This window comes from Lepisma saccharinum, chromosome 1, assembly GCF_977018435.1.
Source record: "Lepisma saccharinum chromosome 1, izLepSacc3.1, whole genome shotgun sequence".
Taxonomy (NCBI): Eukaryota; Metazoa; Arthropoda; class Insecta; order Zygentoma; family Lepismatidae; genus Lepisma; species Lepisma saccharinum.
Window position 1 is genome coordinate 125,077,676 of NC_139229.1, and position 16,614 is coordinate 125,094,289.

Below are 16,614 nucleotides of genomic sequence, written 5' to 3' on the forward strand. Positions count from 1 at the left end.
ACTACACTTTCAGCTGCAGGTCCAGTCCAGATTAGCCCCTCTGTGCAAAAAGTGTACTTAAAACAAAAATTCAAAAACTAAAATTCACTGGTTCTCAAACTTCGTGGGACTGCGACCCGGTAAATTCTTTTCTTTTTTAAGTCGATGTCTCGATCCCAACATTTGTACTCGCAAATATATATTTTTAGAAACTTTATATATTAATTAATATGTACCCTTGGAATTAAATTTTAATAAATAAATTATGGCATAATCATAAAGAGTAATAGATCGATTATGTATTGTTGACAAATATATAATTAGTTGTCAACCACTGGATCTAATGAAGCCCTATAGTTTCCTGAGGCAAACACCATTAAAGAAAATTGGTAAGTGTTCATTTCCATTGTCATTTTCAACACCGAAATATTCCAATTAATCAGGATATTTCCATGATTCATTGTTCAGCATTATTAATATTGTTACAATATAAATGCTAGTATTGCAATAAATCGACCACTGACTTTAAATAAACATTTCCATGCACTTTAGGGTCTGAAACATTAAGGCATGAGGGTCCACTGTAACAAGAGTGAAGTACAAAGGGTTCTTGGTAAATCAAAGGATAAGAACCGCTGGTATAAGGTAGGTGAGCCAAAGGTGGCCATAGTTAAGTTTCTAGGGCAATTTACAAATCTCCAATGAGGAATAAATTTATGAAATGTTAAGAAATAACTCTTATAACTAATTAACAACATGGGCCATATAAATATTTTGTAAAATTGCTTGTAACTTATTTTTAAGAAAAAATATAAAACCGTTACATATGTTCCCAAGGTGGCCCTTGGGTACTAAAGGTGTCCGTTTATAGTTTAGTAGAAAATGTTGCTTGTGCTCAAGAAAACATATTTATTCATGTTTATTCTTTATAATTTATTATAGAAATTCTTAGTCTCAAGTTTTTGATTGGTGACATGCATTATGTACAGTAACGACGCATAACCGACCTCCAGGGTAGAGTGGTTACTTATTGACCGACCCTCGTATGTAGAATGATTTCCCCAAACTTCCATCTATTGGCATTTTGGATATCAGTTGTCCTAACATTGGGGAAAATTTCTGGAAAAAATATTTTCTGTAGTATTTAATTTCGGATTGGAGCAAAATTTTAGCTTATTCCACCCTACTAATAGTCTTCGAAATAAATAAAAGAAACACTTCCGCAAAAAACATTATCACTGAAGTATTTAACATATATAAAATAATAATAATAATAACATTTAGTGATTCATGAAAGTCTGGACCACCTTAGGAACTCGCCTCTGGACTACGTTTTTCAGCAAAAAATAGATATCGTTCCTTTGACACAAAAACCATTTTTGCAATGTAACTATGTGATCAAAAAGATAATTAAACGAGCTTTCAAAATATGTATAAAATATTAACATTCGTTAATTTCAAGGACGCATACACACACATTTCTTACTTACCTTAAAATAACAACTAATCTGCTCGATCCCTGACACAAAAACTTACATAACATAGCTGCTGGCAGCTCGAGTCAGTTTGTTTTCTGCATAGTGCACCAGAGGGGTACATTGATGTAGTGCCATTTGTTAACTTTCTTAAATACTAACATGATTTTCGTCAAGTGGGCCACCTTGGGAACTATGACCACCTTTGGCTCACGTACCTTATTACTCATCACTATATTCTACCCTTTCATTTCAGAAACCTGTCCTTGGACGAGTTGGAGGTGAGACCACAGAGTGAAATTCGTCGGACTACAACAGTTAATCCTGATCTGGGTCTGAGAGCAGTTCTCAGCATTAAGTACATCGATTTAAAACAATACGAATTCAAGGTAATGCAATTAGATGAGCACGTTAACTGCTCGACTTTCTATCTCTCCAACGAAGTTCTCGGGTTCGAGTCCCAGCCTGGACATTGATTTTCGTCCTGAGTGTCCCTTGTAAACCCCGAGTTGGCCATTACTTTGTTGTTTTATATTACCTACTATTATTTAACGAATATTAGTATATAATGGCTAGTATATTATCTCATGTTTATTATAGTTTCGCTTATTTTACAATTAATAATTCATATATATGTTCATAAATATTATATTAATGTATTCAACCAAATTTTCCAATATGGCCACCTTTATAATCGTTAACTTTATATACTGATATATCTAGAAGTATAAATAGCGGCAAGTTTAAGCAATTTTTATATACTCAACACCAATAGTTTGATTTGCTTTTCAACGTCCTAGAGATTGGCGTAAGTTTCATTTCAATCAGTTTAATGAAGCCTAAGTTATTAATTTTTAAGTTAAATTTCTCATATTTATTCGTAGTTTCATGTTTATGTCAGACTCCATTCTTTTCTCTCATTATTTCGAAAGCCATTGTTGATTTGTTTAAATTTTTGTGGAGTAGAAGATCACGCGTTGCCATTTGCATTGTTGCCACCACATATAAAAATTTATTGTGCCAGATGAATGTACATTTTCAATATATTACTGTTCAAACATATACATTATTTTTATCCACTTTCTGGTATTGAAAATTCATAGTTGCTGGTACCACTGAATCAGTGGAGAGGTGTAACCCAAGGTACGGTGTAACCAGTGGCGTACGCAAGGGGGGTTGCCGGGTTTAAACCCCCCCCTTGAGCTTTTGCAATATTATGGAAAAAGCTGTAGAAAAAAAATTTAAATACCCAATTTATCACAGTTAAAGAATGCCTTGAAAATAAACACAAATTCTTGAAAATTAAATATGAGGGCAACTATGATTTAAAAGAAAAAAGTTGTTTTGTACATCAGCTGCAACAATGTTCAAAGAACATGCATTTTTGTTCTGTGAACAATGAGCTTTAACTCAATAAAGTTCTTGGTTCGTTGTAAGCTGCTAATGTAGACAAATGCTAGGCCTACAAGAACACACGATCACCAGTCCACCTTCCCATTGTTTGCGCGGTACACTTGAATTTCTGAATTCGAACTACAATAAGCTTACTTATTGTGAAATGTTTTGTTGGTAAGGACAACGAGACAACCAGGTGTGAATTATAGTGCCCGTGCATAGTAGATTTTGAGAGCGGTATTGGCGTGTTTCTCATAAATCTTTACAGTGTAGTTTGGGATCCGTCGATATGTCTAAACAATCTAAGCGGCCGCAAAGTTCAATAATGTTGAAGAAGTGCTTTGTGAATCACCTAGAAGTGATAAATGTGTTGGAATGTCTATAAACTTACTTTTGAACAAGAACATACACTCAGTGGAGTGGAATTTAGCAACATGTATTCTCCTGCCTCATCATCATCCTGGGTGAGTTCCCGTAGGTAAAGGTAATCTAAATTCCCTCATGCATATAGCACCGTGTCATGAAAGCACGTGTAGTGGTGTGGTGGCGCTCCACACATTCTCAATCTCGGCCATTTTGCAGGTGATGTGATCAGCACCACGCTCCGCAGCATTTATCCCCCCAGGGTTGCTCTCAGGTACCCATTGATATTATGCTGGGTGCGGGGAGAAGGCTGGATAAATTCCAACTAATTCCGGGGATCTCCCGCGAGGTTGTCAGACTAGACAAGCGCGGCTTCATGCTGCGGCTCCTTGGCTGAGTTTCATATTTTGATTATTTCAATTAATTTAATATATTTGATTGTTTTTATGGACTATCATAAATAAATAACCATTGACTAGACAAATATTTCGTAACAAAGAAACAAAAAAACCTCCAAGAATTTGTTAACAATCGAATGACTAGAAAATAATTTTGTCCTATTGCTTTCATAAATATATTTATGTAGATCTCTACTACTTAATAGCTAATAGTAGTGATATTAGTAGTAACAGCAGCTGCATTAGTAGTATTATTAGTAGTAATTAAACTAATTAATTAATTATCAGTATTATTAATTAATTATGAATATTATTAATTAATTAAAGTATAATAAAACAATGGTAAGTTGAATTTGGAAAAAGTTTTAGATATAACCCCCCTCTTGATGAAATTCTGCGTACGCTACTGGGTGTAACCGTTTTCCAGAGAGCCGTTAGCAGTTTTTGTGTGAGATTTTCAGAAGCAAGAGTTGCTTCGCGTAGCGGGAAATTACGCTTACGAATCTCGCGTTGTAAACGGTGGAAATTGTTTTATTTTTATTTTGTAATACGCGCTATACGTGTGTGAGTGATTCTAATAAACTCTAATTAGAACATATTGCGTTTTTTTGTTTTGTTTTTTCATTTTATAAGTTTAATACTTGTGGAATACCAGGATCGGGAGAACAACCACGTGGACCTCAATGGACTTCACAAATGGATAAAAGGGGAGGGAACACAGTATTTCTGCCCGAACCCTGGGATGTTGCCAACATGCTCTGCTGAGCTAGTAAGCTAAGTTGTACCAGTGAGTGCAGCGCTACGAGGTTTGTAGCATCCTTCATCTAATCGTCACTCATTCTCATCGTTGTGATTAGCCTCATGCCCTACATATTTCCAATCTAGGCCTTACTGGAGATGGTGTGATCAGCATCACGCTCCGGTCGATTTTTCCCGGTTTTCTACTAAGGCTATTGATCAGAGGCCGAATGAATTCCAGATATATATATATATATGCAAGGACATATGTATAGCCTACTATATTTTGAAACAAAATAAATGACAGATTTTATCGTGCCTTGTTTTTGGAATATGTAGCTATGGATTTATATCATCCATACATCGGAGGACCATAAATGACAGGATTTTATATCACATTTTGGAATGTGTATCGTATATTGGAACAACATAAATGACACGTTTCTATACCATACTTTGAAACGTAGACATGGACGTCCACATGATTTGTTTTTCCAGTGAGGGAAATTAAGGTAATTTTCATCCAGAGGAGGGAACAAATTAAGCATACCCCCTTCCCCCCAATAATAGCGTTGCAGCCTCATAAAAACACTCCTTCAGTTTGAAGTTGTCATGACTGCAACATATATTGCTGTGACTGATATGAAATATATGTGTGAAATTCAATTTCCAAGGGGAACTCTTCCGTACTTCCATGAACGGAGAGAGTATTATTTCTCATCCTTTTCTTGTGCTTTCAGGCCCACGTTTTGATTCACTCCCCAACAGAAGTTCACCCCACGGACATGTTTCAAGGGATTTCGATTGGGGAGGAAATCAACATCATGGTGAACGCCGAGCATCAGGAGGCCACGCAGGCTGTGCGAGAGCTCAACCCAGAGAACCGGGACTGCCTGTTCCCGGATGAAAGGAAGCTGCCGTCATTTCCGGTCTACGACGAGCAGGCTTGCATTTTGATTTGCAAAGAGAACGCCCTCAATGACCACTGCCAATGCACACCATCATTTTATCCGAAAAATGGTAATCATGTTTACATTTTAGGATGCAAGAGCCGGTTTAAACAGCGTTTGGCCTAAGCTGTTACTGTTCCCGCGCTTTCGGGACGTTAGCCTTTCAAGCAGGAACCGCGTGGCGTTGTCCCTACTGCTGTCGCTCCTAGGTTGACGGGAAGCCACCACGCTACGGAGAAAGTACAAATGCATGCGCAGCGCACTAACCACGTCCACGCAAACTGGCAATAATTTTTAGCAATACATTTTTAAAAAGTGGGGACTAAATTAGGAAGTGACAACACCACGTGCGAAAGCGCTGCTTCTCTGCTTCCCATTCGCTCCTCGATGGCCAGCGGACGACATTTTCCTCGTTCATGGTTGGCCCAAGAATTGTCGAGCGATGACTAGCACGGGAAAGGTAACAGGTTGTGCCCATTGTGGTTACCTTTATCTTTTAGTTCACGGTTCTTACAAGCCATCTGATGAAGTGAACTATTTGTTCTCCTGAATCGTTACTTCAAAAATTATGTTAATGTGCTTGTAAGAACCGTAAACTAGAAGCTAATTAATTCTAAAATGCAATCAATACGTACATACAAGAAAAAATATACTTTTAATATTACGAATACTTTTCAAGAAAGCACCTCTTCTCTTGTCTTGAGGTAAACTTTTTGCTCATTTTGCTTTGCTTTTTTTTAAATTTTACTTCGCCTTTTGTGCCACTTTATGGCTAATTTGCGAAGATGGGAATGAGTGATGACATGATGAAATTGATGAATGGACACACACAAACATCCATGCCCAGGCCGGGATTCGAAGCCGGGACTCCTGGCGTCGTAGCGCGATGTGCTAACCAGTTCGCAACCGGGACAGCATGCTCATTTTGCCGGTGATGGAATTTATTTAGCATAAATCTTGCATCTGTCCATATCCTGGGCAAGATCAATTCACCCTTGACCATCCTTACCAACTTCCTTCAGGTCCATCTTAATATTGTCATTCCACCTTCGTATTGACCTTCCAACAGGGGCGCGTCAAGTATCTGAGCGCTCAGCTACTTGACGGCCAAATAAGCGTTGTTCAGCGAGCGCTGCTCATTTACTCCCTGAGCGAGTGTGTGTTTCGATCTCGTGAGATGGTGGTTGATGAAGAAGTATTTTGTGATTAACAGCTTGCAATATGGCGCAATTAGTGTAATTACCGAGGAAGTTCAAGTAAAAAAAGGTAAAATAAATTTTCATTTTATGTAATTGTACTAAAATGAAAGTTTTGCATACACCGTAGTTTTTGCAAAGTCGTGGAAGTGTGTGAAAACTAAAATTTCGATTAAAGTTTGGTGAAAAATGTTTGATGTGTATTTTGAGAAGCAATATTCTTTATAACATTAGTTTTGCAACACTCAATCACAGACGATGGCACTGATGATTTGATCAATGAGCAGTGAGCAACCACCGTCAAGTAAATGTTCTGTCTGCTCAACGAGCGAAAATCTTGCTCACCGATCATCACTCAAATACTTGACGCGCCCCTGGTCTCTTACCTTAAGGCTTCCACAATAAGGATACTGACAAAATCCTCTATCGTCTACGAGGGTCACTATTTATATTTTGAGCCTTGGCAACACTGATTGAAGTTAGACGCTATATGACGTTTGCACGGAATCGTCTGGCATTATTGACCATAACGTACTTCAAAAGTTTTGTCAATAGCTTCATTTGTGTTGTTTATGTTGCCTTGGAGATTGCGCGACAACAATAAAATGGAATTAACTCGTGAACATTTTCGAGCGATGATTTTTTACGATTTTCGACGTGGATTATCAAGACAAAAGTGCATCGATCACCTTACTTCCACGTTTGGCGATGAAGCCCCATCCTTTGCCACTGTGAAACGCTGGTATAACGAATTTAATCGCGGCCGCCATTCGCTCACCGACGAGATTCGCGAGTGGTCATCCAAAATCAGTTGTTGTTCAAGAAAACATTGATGCTGTGCAAAACCTAATACTGCAAGATCGTCATGTGACATACTGTGAGATTGAGGCAACCATAGGCATTAGTTCCACCAGCATATATAAAATATTACATGATCATTTAGCTGTGAGAAAGGTATGTTCTCGTTGGATCCCACACAATTTGACAAAAACTCAAAAAGACGCTCGCGTCAATTGGTGCAAACAAATGCTCAATAAATACAATCGTGGTGCTTCAAAAGACGTATATAAGATTGTAACATGTGACGAATCATGGATATATGCATATGAGCCGGAACGTAAACAGCAGTCGACTGTATGGGTGTTTCAAGATGAACCCAATACAACAAAAGTTGTTCGCGCTCGAAGCACATCGAAACAAATGGTCGCCTGTTTTTTCTGGAAAACTGGTCATGTGGCAACTGTGCCTTTAGAGGAACGTAGAACGGTCAACTCTGAATGGTACACAACAATTTGTTTGCCAGAGGTCTTCGGTGAAATACGGAAAACAAACAAACGCCGTCGGATCATTCTTCATCAAGACAATGCCAGCTGTCACACATCTCGTCTAACAACAGACTTTATGAACAGTCAAAAAATCGAATTGATGGGTCATCTGCCGTACAGTCCTGATTTGGCACCCAATGACTTCTTCTTGTTCCCGAATGTCAAGGATAAATTGCGTGGACAACGATTTTCGTCGGCCGAAGACGCCGTTGATGCGTTCAAAAACCATATTATGGAGGTGTCTCAAGAAGATTGGAAAAACTGCTTTGACAAATGGTTCGAACGGATGCAAAAGTGTATTCACCATAAAGGAGAATACTTCGAAAAACAATAAAGCAGTTTTCAATGCCAAATTCCTGTTTTTTCATTGTTAGGCTCAAAATATAAATAGTGACCCTCGTATCACAGCCTATCCACTTCCCTGAAACATTCTGCTCACAGCAAGAGATTTCATTTGAAGCCATCAAAAGTTCTTATTTGAAAATTTTAAATCGTGCTCACCTTAATGTATGTGTTTCAAATGATCAGTTTACCAGAAAATTTTCTGGAAAAGAAAGTCGTCTGGTTAATGCTGGCCACACGCACACAACTACTTTTATACACTAAACAGAAGCGCACTCTCTGGATGGGTTTGCATTGGCGTGTGTGGTTGGGTGTGATTCGCTAATATTTTATGCTCCACATCTGTTGTTTATCTCACGACACATAATATTTTCCTATTTCTCCATATTAAGATATCACTCCTATGGGGGTTGAGTTATGCAATTATTTTAACATATTTCTATTTCCTTCCTGTTTCAGACATACCTCGATGTACACTAGACGGACTGGAATGCCTGACGAACTATTCAGGTACATATATTTTCAACCAATTAACTTTCGATTTACTACTTCTATTCTAGTTATTTAGTGTCGCTTTTCCATCTTCTGGGTTAATCGCAGCGATGAAGATAATTAAGTAATGAGAAAGTCTTCTAACTAAGAGATCCTTGAGCCGTAGACGAAAAATAACAAAACAGAGATTTCCAATAAATATAACTGTACTATGTTCACAGTCTTGGAAACTGGTAAATACATTTTTCTGCCATATCTCACTAACTGTTGGTAATATCGAAAAATACTTGCCCCAAAATATGCCCATATTTTGTTATTAGCATGTTTTTTTTATATCTCTAACCAGTGGCGTAGCAACATATCGCGAGGCCCTGGGCGAGATTAGAATGCGAGGGCCCCATCTGTTCTTTTCATTTGAAATATCAATGTGAATCGATACAAAATCATGAGGGATACGTCAGCAATTTATCGCATTTAAATAATAATAATAATAATAAATTACTTACGAAAATGATCCTAATTAATACTTTCACTCACACTAAAAAGTCTTTCTCAATTTTCCGGGAGCTAAACTCTGAAGCTGTAGGACAGGCCCGTGTTCAGGGGAGGGGTCAGGTGAGCCATGATCACCCTCGAACTATGAAATATTACAATGTGAAGATGAAAAAAAACGTACCGACATAACATTGATTTTCGTCGCTATTGACAATGACAATATTTTCAACAAATTTCATTGTGAAAGTTCTGAAATGAAACGCCTTCTTTCACTGTAAAATGATGATATCACAAAATAACTTTTTATGTGATGATCTTGCGAATTTGTACAGAACAGTACGTTCATTCATCACGATATACACAGTGGACTCTTTTTAAATTCGAACTCCAAGGGGATACGAAAAAATTCGAATTAACAACGTACCGACATATCATTGATTTTCGTTGCTATTGACAATGACAATGTTTTCAACAAATTTCATTGTGAAAGTTCTGAAATGAAACGCCTTCTTTCACTGTAAAATGATGATATCACAAAATAACTTTTTATGTGATGATCTTGCGAATTTGTACAGTACAGTACGTTCATTCATCACGATATACACAGTGGACTCTTTTTAAATTCGAACTCCAAGGGGATACGAAAAAATTCGAATTAACAAGAACGTGCATTTTTAAAGATGATTCCAAGGTGAATAAACATCTGTTCGAATTACCGTATAATTCTAATTATCCAAGTTCAAATTGAAAAGACTCCGCTGTATATTTAAATTTTATTATTGAGATTAAATTGATGTAGGATAAAACTTTAGTGAAACAACCTGACACTTGCTCTTTTGTTATCGGTGTTGGTAATAACCATCTCTTGAATTTCCTAGACCTACTTTTAATAAACCTTACATAATAAAATGTGTATCTCGATTCAACCTTTACTGTAATGCTGGGCCATTACAATCAACGATATTTTGGGGAGTGCCCTAATAAAGAAAATTGCTACCGCCCTACCGCACTATTCGCATTTATTTCAACGTTGATAGCATGAAAAACTCATAGTTTTAAAACCTAGAACAGTTTTTATTTACTTTGCCTGTTCATATACGTTTCACAAATACGGTATATGTGCCATGCTTAAAGAAGAAGTAAAGGATTAATCCTTTTATTCAATTGTGAGATTACCAAAACAGTTGGTTTCACGAAGCAAATCTTCGAGCCTGATAATAAATAGCAAGTGAATGTACTTATTTAGTCATTTTTAACAGTGCATTTTTAATATAATTACGACCTTGATGCTGTAAAGATTAATGTGCGTGAAAAAGAACAGGAAAAAAGGATACCACCATATCAGTGTCGGACAGCAATAATACAAAGGAAATCACACGCGAAGAGACAGAATTAAATCTCAGGTACTCTGTCATGTGTACTTTTACCGATTTGATTTAATAATCATCACTCATCCTCATCGTCACGATTAGCCTAAAGAGGCACAAAAGCTATCTACATTTAAAAAACATAAGATTAAATCTTGGAATGGAAGTTGCTGTTTGCACTCATTGAAAGCTTTCTATACTTGCACTTTAGCATACTGATTTTTATTGCATTTTCATTATGTGACATTATGAGGCAATATCTTCTGTAATTCTAACGCAAGCAATATGATTTCCCTGTCGAAGCACATGAATGTTTAATATACCCTTTTCCTTCCAGACCTATTGTGGACTGTAGCGGATACATCCGGCTATGAAAATGGTTCATTGGTCTATTGTTCGTGCCCACCTCTGTGTTCCCGAACGATGTACAAAGTGCAGAGGATAACTCGGACAAAGTAAGACATGTCAGTAAACTGAGGATTGGTATGCAATCGTATGTGTTCAAAGGGTATATTTTAAAAATAACTGTTTTCTTATGCGTTTTGACGATAATATAAGTGAAATCACATTTATGTTGCATATTTTGGCCATAATTGCGTATTTTTCTTTATTTTCCATCTAAGGTGCATATTTACAGAATTTTGTCCAGGGAGTTACTTCCTTCGTCCAAATGTAAGAATTTCCGGGTGGAAAACAAGTTTGTATAACTATTCGAAGCAGTGTACGAATTACCGGGGGTGGGGGGGGGGGGAGAGGATGCCGGGATAAAGAAAATTATTTATTATTATTCCCTGCCATGATGTTTTTATCCCCCTCAAAGAAATGGTATTGAATGCGTATAGTATACCATTTCTTAACTATGTATTATACCAAACATAACTGAAAAGTCATTCGTGTCTATTAGTGGTCCAGTCTTCAAAGATTTCCATGCCGAAAAATAAAAGAAGAAAAAGGCCCGTTTGCGGACCCATGTTTACTCATACTTTTATGCTTCTATTATCGTGTACTTTCAAATGTGTCAGTTTCCGATATTACTTATGATACACCCTGTATACAGGGTGGTCCAAAAGTCGCAGTACAGCCTATTATTTCAGAAGTTGTAAGGAAAATGAAACATTTGAATACACCAATGTAAATTGGGTATGAGGGCCCACCTTTTGGTGCATAACACAAAAATGGCCGCCGTTTTGAATTGCCGTCATTTTTTTAAAAAAATGGGAAGGGGGTCATGTGGGGTATCAAAACACATTAAAATTTTGCCAGGAATATGCCGACCGTCTTGTTGAATGCATAACTCCAGTCGCGTAATCCAGTCAGCAGACACTCGCAGAAGGGCTTCTGGTGCGATTTCACTGCAGCACAGCGTAATTCTTTTTTGCAGATGGTGAACATCACGAATTTTCTCTGCGTAGACGACTTGCTTCAAATGCCCCCACAAATAAAAGTCCATAGGTGTGAGGTCGGGTGATCTTGGTGGCCATTCCACTGGGCCACGCCGACCAATCCATTGCACAGGCAACTGGACATCGAGGCAGTGACGAACAATTAGCCCATCGTGTGGCGGAGCACTATCTTGTTGGAAAAACGAAGAGAATGCATAATCTTCATTTAAAAGGGAAGGAAAGACAGTGTCTCTCAGCATGTTCAAGTACCGCTCCGAATTAAGGGTTCCATCGATGAAGATTGGTCCAACCACACGGGTGCCCCATATCCTACACCACACCATGATTTTAACATCTTCAAAACATTGGATGGGTCATTCCAGTGGGGATTTTCATCATACCAATATCGGTGATTCTGCCGGTTCACTTCGCCACTGACATAAAACATTGCCTCGTCATTGAATAGGATACTCTGTGGGAATGTAGGGTTGTTCTGATGTTGATGTAATGCCCACGTACAGAACTCGACACGTCTGTCTGGGTCATCCTCAGAAAGTTTTTGCAGCATTTGGATCTTAAATGGGTTCCATTTGTTGCTATGAAGAATACGCATAATGGAGGAACGACTAACACCAATTTCACTTGCAAGACGTCGAGTGCTGCGTTGTGGGCTCTTCGCAAAGGCAGCCAAGACCATCGTCGAGGTTTTCTCGTCAGTGGAAGATTTGGGACGAATACTACGTCGCCTGTCGGATACATTTACAGTTTCCTTGAATTTGGATAGGAGACATGCAACAGTGTTATGCGAAATCGGTGGTCTCTCTGGGTGGCGCCTGGTGAAATCTGCTGCAACGACTCGACTGCCTCGTTCCCCAGATATCAGGATCACCTCAATTCGCTCTTGTTTCGTCAACGCCATCATATGTCACCTGCAACAGAATAAGGTTTTCAAACTTTTGGATGCCAATAACGCCTACACCGTAAGAGTTATGTGAAATCTTATTCCAGAAATGAATTCCTGGCAAAATTTTAATGTGTTTTGATAATCACATAACTCTCTTCCAATTTAAAAAAATGGACGGCAATTCAAAATGGCGGATTTCAAAATGGCAGCCATTGTTGTGTTATGTCCCAAAAGGTGGGACCTCATACCCAATTTACATTGCTGTATATAAATGCTTCATTTTCCTTGCAATTTCTGAAATAATAGGCTGTACTGCGACTTTTGGACCACCCTGTATATTATATATGTGTGTGTGCGTGTGTGTATATTGGCATACCTAAAAAAACTATTTCCAAAATGAAATCACAAGTACGTCACTGAGTGGGCACCCCCCCAAAAGGAAAAGCTTAATTCGCAAGTGATTCGAAGGCGCATCTCCTCCCGTAGTAATCCCATTCACCCCTTGGATGAAGTCATGATCACTGAGAAACACTCATTCTATCATTCTACGACACATTTAAGTTTAGTTTGATTTGAGTTGGTGTTTTAAGTCCACTTTATGCACAGTAAGGCTAATCGGGACTGGACCTACGGTTTTAAAGTGAGATCCGAACCACTGTGCCATGTGCCTCCACCGGTATGACACATTTAAGACAGAACAGATATACGCATGTGTTTCGTTTCGTTATTGTAAATACATAGAGGTTCGATCGAGACACGAGTGAAGCAACATTCTGTTATTTTCATGTAGTTTTGATGTGTGTTTCTCATAATTGTTTCTTTGCTTCAGAGGAATAAACAACACCGTCCTAAGAGTTAATTTCTTCTCTCCTCACATACGAAAGTACAACATGGATGTGAGCTTCGGTAAACTAGAACTTATAGGTGAGCGATAAAGATTGAAATTTATAAAATACGAGGGAAAGTCCGAAAATAAGTCCCCCCCAGTTTTGCCAGGGAAATCGTACAGCAATGGGGGAAACCAGGCCGTGTTGGAACACAACAGACACCCACACATCAGTGGGTGAAGTACGACCGCGATCCAACAGATGGCGCGAGCGTAGTGCGTGCAAACGAGGGGAGGTGCCTCTCAGTCGTGGCCCGGCAGATATGGAGCATCTCATGCGTTATCACCGGGAAGGAAATGAGTTTCTCTTTCGGATTGTGACGAGGGATGAAACGTGGATCCACCATAGCACACCCGAATCGAAGGCTGCATCATTGGAGTGGAAACATCCGTCATCTACTGTCCGGAAGAAGTTCAAGACAACTCCCTCGGCAAGTAAGGTGCTTCTCACAGTTTTTTTGGACGCCCATGGTGTTTTGTTGCTGGACTTTTTGGAACAAGGAACCATCAACGCTGTACGTTACTGTCACACCCTGTCCAAATTGAAGCAGGCTATTCGGTGTAGGCGGCCTGGCCTTCTCACATCTGACGTGATGTTGTTGGATGACAATGCGAAACCGCACTCGGCGAGGGCTACGCAACACCATCTTGCAACCTTTGGTTGGGAGCGCCTTACCCATCCGCCGTACAGTCCCGATCTCGCGCCGAGTGACTTCCATCTGTTTCCGGCTTTGAAGAAGGCTCTCGGAGGAAGGCGCTTTGGAAGCAATGCTGAGGTGACACATTTCGTGCAACACTTCTTCCGTATACAGGACACTCATTTTTTCCAAGAGGGTTTTTTGAAGCTGATCAAGCGGTATGACAAATGTCTGAATGTCCGGAATTCCTATGTGGAAAAATAAAGTATGCTATTCCTTTTCTCATTTACGTATTTTGCTTTTCCCATCTCTGTCCACAGTCGCTAGGGGAAACTTATTTTCGGACTCTCCCTCGTAGCTTCCAAATGTTTTTAGAACTAGTCATTACACTTTAGAAAAGGAGTACAGTATCAGCCCATCCAACTATCCTTTCAAATCAGTATAGGCCCTAAGATGAATATAAATATATGCAGTGTGCACAACAATGTAATGACCAAATGATTATTAATAATAAATATTAACTTTAATATATATTTGTTTAGTGGGCGAGGTTCAACATACGCTGTTCTTGCACCTAGTCTTGGTCAGGATACTACAAACAGGGTATAAATACAATATAAAATAGAAATAAGGAAGATTGATTGATTTGATTGATTGCTTTATTTTACTGCGCTTCTTGTGCCAAAAGAACTTAATTAAGAAAAGTTGTTTGCCTTAATGACTTACTTATATATACTACGAAAGTTTGTTACGCAGTGGCGGCGATTGGGTTCCAAAACTAGGGGGGCAAAGGCAATTTACTTTCCCTTGATACTGGGGACAAAAGTGACAAAAATTGGGAGGGGGGCATTTGCCCCCTCCCCCAATCGCCACCACTGACACTTTGTGTATATCTCTGTTATAATATGCAGTGGCGGCTGGCAGCTAGTATGATGGGTAGTGCCAACGTGATCAAGAAATAGAAAACCTTTCGCTAGCATATGTCATAGAAATCTAATGAAAGAGGTCATTTTAATGGAACTTGGTTTACGAAAATTGCAGATAAAAATTCAGAGTTCCCAAGATTGGTTTATTTTACTTCGCATTTGTACTAATTTTGGCTAATCGCGAAGATAAGGATGAATGAACAGTCACAAAGAACACAGATGCCCAGGTCGAGATTTGAACCCGTGATTCCTGGCGTCGTAGCATGCTGTGCGCGAAGGGTCGGTCAGAGTTTCTAGGAAAGAAATGCGACTATTAAAATTTCGACGCCTGTCTTCTTTACAAGTTTTTTTTTTTATATAGAATTGATGTTCAAATTTGGCGTGGGACGACCAAGTTGTTTAACTTTTAATTTAATATCGTATAGTACCTTGGAAAACGGTACATGTAATAATGCTCTAATCTGAGTCGTATTCATTGACTCCCCTTCCTTTCACACACCATCGGACACTTTCACTTCAGTAAAGAGAAAAACACTGAACAATTAGACACCCAGTCGAACACGGTATTCTCGCCTTGCTTTGTTTATAATTTGCAACCCCAGCACGGCAGACGGTACATCAACGATCGGTGATACTAACAACTGAAATATGAATATCTGCTAAATGAACTGTGGATCTACAATTTTTAAAATTCAATGCAAAAAATTGAATTATATCTCCAAGTGAAATTCTTATACTGATAGATTTTCCGTGTAATTTTTTACAAATATTAAAGTAAAAAATTCTCTGGTGATGCGAATTTCCTTTGATATTAGACAATTCTTTTGTACAGAAAATGTTTTCAATATTGTCAACGTCAGTTGCAACACGTGAGTGTCTTTGTGCGTGAGAGTAAGGGATATATCAAAAACAAGAAAGTCTGGATGGCTCTTTAGACGCATCTATCTAAATTGTTATATAAATTTGGGGAAGATATTACGTTCGTTCTTGCCAAGTAGACAGGAAAGTATCTTTCTCGCGAATTACTTCTCCAACGAGTATTACAAATCGGTCAGGATTAGTCACTTCTCTATGAAGTTTGTGTCAACGCAATGCGAAAGCTCTCGCGTCGTGCCAGCCGAAAATGGGCATGGCTGGTTGTCTTATGGATACCACCTCCTTTTCAGGTTTCCTGCGGAGACTTTTTCATGCCTCCGCTGGGGATGCGGCGCAGGAATTGAGGCGGCATAAGCTCGAACGCTTACGAGATTCGAATCTCCTCGTTAGTAAATGTATTAATTTAACTATATTTTGGCGAAGCAAGTGGTTTTTTTTTTTCTGACCGAAACACTGCTAGAGTCTGTCCCAGAAGTCTGTGGAGCAA

The 16,614-nt window shown here is 38.8% G+C and overlaps 1 protein-coding gene across 1 annotated transcript; it reads left to right on the forward strand.

The window, feature by feature from the left end:
- The first annotated feature begins 549 nt into the window (after positions 1–549).
- Positions 550–8,721, forward strand: LOC145985531 (uncharacterized). The gene is made up of 3 exons (XM_083119601.1): positions 550–624; positions 5,089–5,368; positions 8,621–8,721. The coding sequence occupies exons 1-3, from the start codon at positions 550–552 to the stop codon at positions 8,719–8,721; spliced, it is 456 nt and encodes a 151-aa protein (XP_082975727.1).
- The last annotated feature ends 7,893 nt before the right edge of the window (positions 8,722–16,614 follow it).

What these genes read in the sequence shown, in the direction of transcription:
- LOC145985531 (XM_083119601.1), top strand. Translation starts at nt 550, where the DNA reads ATGAGGGTCCACTGTAACAAGAGTGAAGTACAAAGGGTTCTTGGTAAA. An exon ending in ATAAGAACCGCTGGTATAAG is followed by an intron (nt 625 to 5,088) that starts GTAGGTGAGCCA and finishes TTGTGCTTTCAG; the next exon opens with GCCCACGTTTTGATTCACTC. An exon ending in ATCATTTTATCCGAAAAATG is followed by an intron (nt 5,369 to 8,620) that starts GTAATCATGTTT and finishes TTCCTGTTTCAG; the next exon opens with ACATACCTCGATGTACACTA.